Source organism: Carya illinoinensis, chromosome 9 (genome assembly GCF_018687715.1).
Source record: "Carya illinoinensis cultivar Pawnee chromosome 9, C.illinoinensisPawnee_v1, whole genome shotgun sequence".
Classification (NCBI taxonomy): Eukaryota; Viridiplantae; Streptophyta; class Magnoliopsida; order Fagales; family Juglandaceae; genus Carya; species Carya illinoinensis.
In genome coordinates this window covers 13778172-13784171 of record NC_056760.1, presented here as the reverse complement: position 1 = coordinate 13784171, position 6000 = coordinate 13778172, and the positions used below count along the sequence as shown (strand labels likewise).

The window sequence follows — 6000 nt, the reverse complement described above, 5'->3', positions numbered from 1 at the left end:
GGCATTGTTTGGATAGTTAGATAAAATGAAATAAGATGAGAAATTTTAAATAGTTGTAAGTGTAACTAGTAATGAAATATTTTGAGTTAAGATTTTTATTGAGTTTTGAAAAAGGAGATAGAAAAAATTGAATAAAAATATTATAAAGTTAAAATATTATTAGAATATAATTTTTCAATGAAAAATTTGGTTGTAAGTGATTCTGCACACCAATATACGCATCTATCTAATGTACTTAGTCAGAAAGTCAAACTTTCTTGAGAATTGTATCAATTTAAATTTTGAATATGAAAGCAATAATATTGGTACGCAGATTGGTACATGAATTCATATGTACGTAGTAAAACTCTTTATTAATATAATTTTTATTTTAATATCTGAAAAGATTGAATTATTTTGTTTGTTTTATACGAAAGTTTGAAAAAATTGTAAAGATCGATTAGATAAAAATATAAAAGAAAAATTAAAAAATATTTATATTTAAACATCATTTAGACGTTGTTCGAATAATGCTTGTCCAAAGTCCAAACCGGGCCTTGCTGAACCAAATATTTCTTACTCGGGGATGAGGCCAAAATATCGCGAGAAACTGAATTGCTGGACTGTGTTGTCTCTGCCATGCACCTTGTTAAAGCAAAGCATTTGAATGAAGTCAGTGTGTGAACTGTGCATAAGCCTAAAAACTGAATCCACCGCTCTACTCTGTCCTGTCAAAAGTAGTACCTAGCTTCTGAAGCATGCATCATATCTCTTGATGGACTTTCGAGAAAGCGAAAAAAAAAAGGAGCAGGTTTTCGCTTCAAGAAACTACTGATTCCTCGACACAAGACTTTCATATATTCCACCCGTATTCTCTCGCTAGCTTCATCTTCATTCCTCACTGAGATTCACATTGAGAGCTAGCAAGAGTGTTTGGAACATCTTGTTTTCAAGCTTTGAGCAAACGTGGGTGGTTTGGAAGGCATTTTCTTAGCAGAAGAGATGAGAAGAACCAACCTAGCTAACATGTCGATGAAAGGATGGGCTTTGCAGTGCCTTTTGTTGTTGGAATGCTATCTGGGTATCTTCTACTTACATTTCCTGACATAAACTTACCCCTTCCTGTTTTTGTTTCGTCGATTCTTTTCACTGGCTTGGTTTGTCTGTCCCTTTTTTTATTGGGTAATGTTTGTTTCAGCTAGACGTTTTCTGTATTATTTTTCTTTACAGTTGCGTTATTCATATATTTCATTATCCTAATCTTCTTTTCAAAAACTTAGCATTTGAAGTTCATCAATCAAGACACCGTTTGTTTGTAACTCTGCAACACCTAGATTTTCTTACACTAGTTAGTGGATATAAGACTATTTCCTTTTCGATCTTTACATCGGAGGAGACACCTCCACACACACGCGAAATGCTCAAATATTACAACTTTATCTCTAGCAAGCTGAGTTAGAGTTCTAAGTTTAAGATATGAAAGACTGCTTTAGCCACATATAGATTAGATATGAAAATTTCACAAACTGATATGATTTCATCTGATCTAGATCACTTTAAAATAAAAGTAATTTTACAATCTAACAAATCACGTGAAACTGAATCAGATTGTGAGATTACTTTTGTGTATTGTGGCTAAAGTATTTCCCTTAATATATAACCATATGGTTTCCCCATCTGTTAGGATTTATGTACCAACTAAAAATTCTCTAGTATTCCGCATTTCCAAATGTTTTAGTCACAAACAGATCGATCTTACAAAATAAATCCATAAAATACTCTTATTATAAAGTAGATCTAATATATCATATGAAATCATGTTAGTTTCTATGTTTACTTAAATCTCTTTGCGGATGTAGCACTTATTTGTTTGTAATCTCATTCAATTTGTTTGCTAATGTGAGGATTTATCGTTGGAATTATATATATTGTCTTTTTTCTTATCAATATATGAATATAAATATATTGTCTTCCGGGAATATAGAAAAGATTTTTGGTTTATTTTGCATTTATATTTTTAGCTCTAGTTTTCATTTATGGCAAAATTCTTATTATTATAAGAAACTACAACGCTGTCCAAAAAACACTCTTATTACTTGCCAACCAAATGGAACACATCAATCTTATTTTTAATTGTTCGGTGTGAATAGGTTGACGATGCCTTAGGATTTATATATATATATATATATGAAAGGAAAAAAGGTCGTGGGGATCGTACACTTTACTTCCCGAGTGCACCTTAGTACTGGATGCTACACGAGCCCCAAATCTATCTGCTGGAATGAAAATTTTTTATTATTAAGCATCACTAAAGATGTTCCCAAGGACAGTTAATAGCAGCTCATAAAAATCTTGTTGCCGCAAGATTAAAAGTGATGGACTCCAGGTTTTTGTCATAACACTTTTGTAGCTTATGAACGTACTTGATCATCACGAAGTTGCTGCATTATACAATCATTGTTTACAATCCTCAATCGACCATACCCACAGCCCACTGTTAAGTCCAGGATTCGATTGAGTTTTCTGGCAATTTATGATGGTGAATGTCTTGACAATTCATTGTGCTTCCTTTCACTGTGAAAGATTGATTTACTTGAAAATTCCCAAAAAAATAAGCATTAGCAATTCATAGCTTTATTCATGTGTGTCCTTTTTAGTTATAAGAGTCTAAGACAATAGTACTATATGAAAAAAATGTTTATAACTTTTTGTTTGGTGTAATGTTTCAACATTATTTCTATTGTCATATGAACTCATTAGGTTGACCCCTTAAATAAATAAAATCCTGAGTTTGCCATCTTTTGGGGGTACAGGTACTCTGTACCCTGTGGTTGTGAAAACTATATTTAATCTTTTGCAAACTATCAAGTTTTTTATTATATTTGAGTTATGAACCATATAATCATCTCTAATGTTGTTCCCTTTCACAAAACATACAGTTTTGACAGCAGACTCAGTAGTGCAAGAGAAGGCAGATACAGCAATTCCAGTGACAACATTGTCACCTCCTGAAGGCAACACAACTTTCCTTGATGGCACGACATGGTGCGTGGCCCTTGCCGGGGTGTCCCAAGTTGATTTGAAGAATGCATTAGACTGGGCCTGTGGACTGGGGATGGCAGACTGCAGAGAAATCCAAGAGGGTGGAGCATGTTCTGAGCCGGACACTCTCTTGTCTCGTGCATCTTATGCTTTTAACAACTATTACCAACAGAATGGGAATTCTGATATTGCTTGCAATTTCGGAGGAACTGCCACTTTAACTAAAACCAACCCAAGTACGTTTTAACTCTTTCTTCTTTCCCGCAGCTAATTGTTAAAATACAAACACACACACACATATATAACTATAATAATGGAAAGGGTTTTGGAGTAATAAGTTCAAAAATAGCCATAGAAAAGTATGTATGCAGAGGTTTTACATGGATCTGAGCACTTAAAAGTAATTTTCTTCTTAGTTCCTTGCCTTGAAGTTTCAAGCCTATCAAATTCAACTCCGAAAAAAAGTACAGAAGTACGTTTGAGATATTTATTCTTTTGGTACGGTAGCTATACTGTTAGTTTCTCTAGGTACTTGGGTTGGGCATGCACTTGGTTTACAAGAGTACAACAGGTTCATTTTGAAGATTGGAAGAGCTGTAGTATATATTTGACATTTTAGATTGCAACAATTTTAGTGGCTATTATGAATTATTCCTTATAGTCTTTTTTTCTAGCAAGAGCTTCATCCAATCATTGTGAGCTGACACGACTAATATGTCTTTAAGAAAGATGGTTATATTTACACATAATGTCTTTCTGTTACAGGTTATGGAAAATGCATCTACGCATCTGGGTATGTATTTGGTGAACTTGGAGTTTGCTACATGTCAAAACGCTGGTGTACATGCATTTTCAAGGGTGTGTAAGTACGTTATCAAGAATAAACTAATATGTAATTTGGTATTTCAGGTCCTTAGTCTCTTCAGCACCTATGCTGTCCAAGCATAATCTGAGCTCCATGTGGTGGGAGCTTGTTGCGGCTGCTGTTGTACTTGGGAGACTGATCCTTGGTTAGGTAAGGTTGTAAACCTCGCTCAAACAAATCTAGAATTGGTCTCTCAACCAATTGTTCCTAGATGTTATTTATGCAATGGAAAGAGAAGCCTCTTGTAATTGTTGTTTGCTAATGCATTCCTGTCTTTGCTGTCGGTTTAGGAATCTATAGCTAAGCAATTCTCTCTCTTTTCCTTCTCAAAGTTGTTCACATAATTAAGGACAAAAACATTTGTTCCCATTATGCTTTTGTTGAGTTTTGTCTAGCAAGACTGCCAAAAAAGTAAAAGTTTTGTCTAATAGTTTAGTATCTCCACCCTGTAATTAGCCTCTTTGTTTCAGTTGTAGCTAAACCAGCACATGATGACTAGTCATTTGCACTCCCAAGTCCCATAGTTGCAAATGGCTGTAGTTTTTCTAATTTTCAATAGATGGAACTCGGAAGATCCTGAATATTCAAAATCTGGGAGACAGATTTAACTCAGATAACACTGAGCTGATTTTTTGTGGAGTTTATATTATTTTTCTTTCTTCGGGTGCATTTGTGGAAACTCTTTATTGAGAGCTTGTGCACCACCGAAATTAGTTGAGATTTTACTCTTGGACACCAATAAAATAATAATTATTAATTTTCTTTCTCAGATTTAACTCCACTCAAAATGTCTTTTTACTTTCTAAGTTTCAGCTCTTTTCATATTGTAGATATTTATTCATCCCATTTGAGTAAGAGAGTTAAAGTGTTTAAAGCGGGATCTACTAATCCAAAATTTGCAGTATGATTGAAAGTTTTACGCCCGTTCATGGCCAACATGCATGAGATGGAGAGTTTTTCAGCCATAGTTGTTAATTTCGCTCAAGTAGAGTGATGGTTTTTGTAGTGTTTATAGACATGTCGTCCTTGCTGGGATGTACATAGAGTTAATGCAGAATCTTGAAAGTCTGAAACAGGATTAAATTGGGGGGCCCTACAACAGTATTTTTGTTTTGTTTTGTGAGTGGTAGATATCGTTCGCTGTGTCTTTACTTTTTGTGTGTAAAATCAAATCCAACGTAAGTTCTGCGTAAACAAAGCAAAGGAAAACGATGTCCCCGTGCCATATATATAGATTCTCGGGCAGTGTTTCGTACCACCTGCTAGGCTGCTTGTCCATATCTGCAAGCGGGACCTCCAAGTGGCATCTCTTTTTTTCTCTTTTGGGCCCGCCATGTTCTTGTTTGGTTTGCAGGAAAGTTTTAGATAAACCACCTGGCCATGACCCAAATAACTTCAATCCATCTCCAAACCCCCCATAGTTCTAAACTACACAGATCCCTAAGTTTGCAAACATGGCCGTTGTTTTTTGTTTCTCTCGGCAAAACACAGATTCAGCCCCCGGAAGAAGGAGAGATAAGTCCGAAAAATGAATCGTGATTCCCCGATGGTACCCAGGGGCGGCGTCGGGCACCTCATCCACCACAGCCCCTCCCCCGCCCAGCCCATACTACCCATGGTCTATTGGCTCTAAAAATTATTTATGGGTAATCTAAATTATAACATAACTTGAATTATAAATTAAAATTTATAAATACAAAAAAAAAATATAAAAAATTAATAAAATAATCTTTAAACTATTAAAATTGTATTTTAGATTATTTTTGTTGGCTTAAGTGATTAATGCAATTCAAAAAATTTGAATACAACTTCAAGTTTTTAATAAATTATATATTTTTTATATACAATATATTTATTTAAATATTTAAAATTTATTTTATAAATAAGTGGACCCCACCCACTACTGAGCTTTCTCCTTATTGGGCGGGACTGACGGGGGCAGGGTGCCACCTCTATAAGTCAACAAGTGTGAGCTGGCACTTTCTGATGGTATATTCACTGTAATTCATATCATCTTGTAATTTACAGGAGGAAAATGATAGAGCTACTGTGAGTTAGGTCATGACATGGGTCTCAATAATTTTTTTATGGAAAAATATAATTATAAGTATAAT

At 34.6% G+C, this 6000-nt stretch overlaps 1 protein-coding gene across 1 annotated transcript; it reads left to right on the top strand.

The window, feature by feature from the left end:
• Window positions 1–652: 652 nt before the first annotated feature.
• Window positions 653–4503, top strand: LOC122277286 (glucan endo-1,3-beta-glucosidase 13-like). Its single transcript, XM_043087237.1, has 4 exons — window positions 653–1060; window positions 2919–3257; window positions 3787–3814; window positions 3931–4503. Exons 1-4 carry the CDS (start codon window positions 982–984, stop codon window positions 4034–4036), a joined length of 552 nt encoding a protein of 183 aa, XP_042943171.1. The 5' UTR covers window positions 653–981; the 3' UTR covers window positions 4037–4503.
• Window positions 4504–6000: the final 1497 nt, after the last annotated feature.

Coding starts and splice junctions, on each gene's coding strand:
- LOC122277286 (XM_043087237.1), top strand. CDS start 982: ATGAGAAGAACCAACCTAGCTAACATGTCGATGAAAGGATGGGCTTTG. Junction 1,061..2,918: donor GTTGTTGGAATGCTATCTGG/GTATCTTCTACT, acceptor CAAAACATACAG/TTTTGACAGCAGACTCAGTA. Junction 3,258..3,786: donor TTTAACTAAAACCAACCCAA/GTACGTTTTAAC, acceptor TTTCTGTTACAG/GTTATGGAAAATGCATCTAC.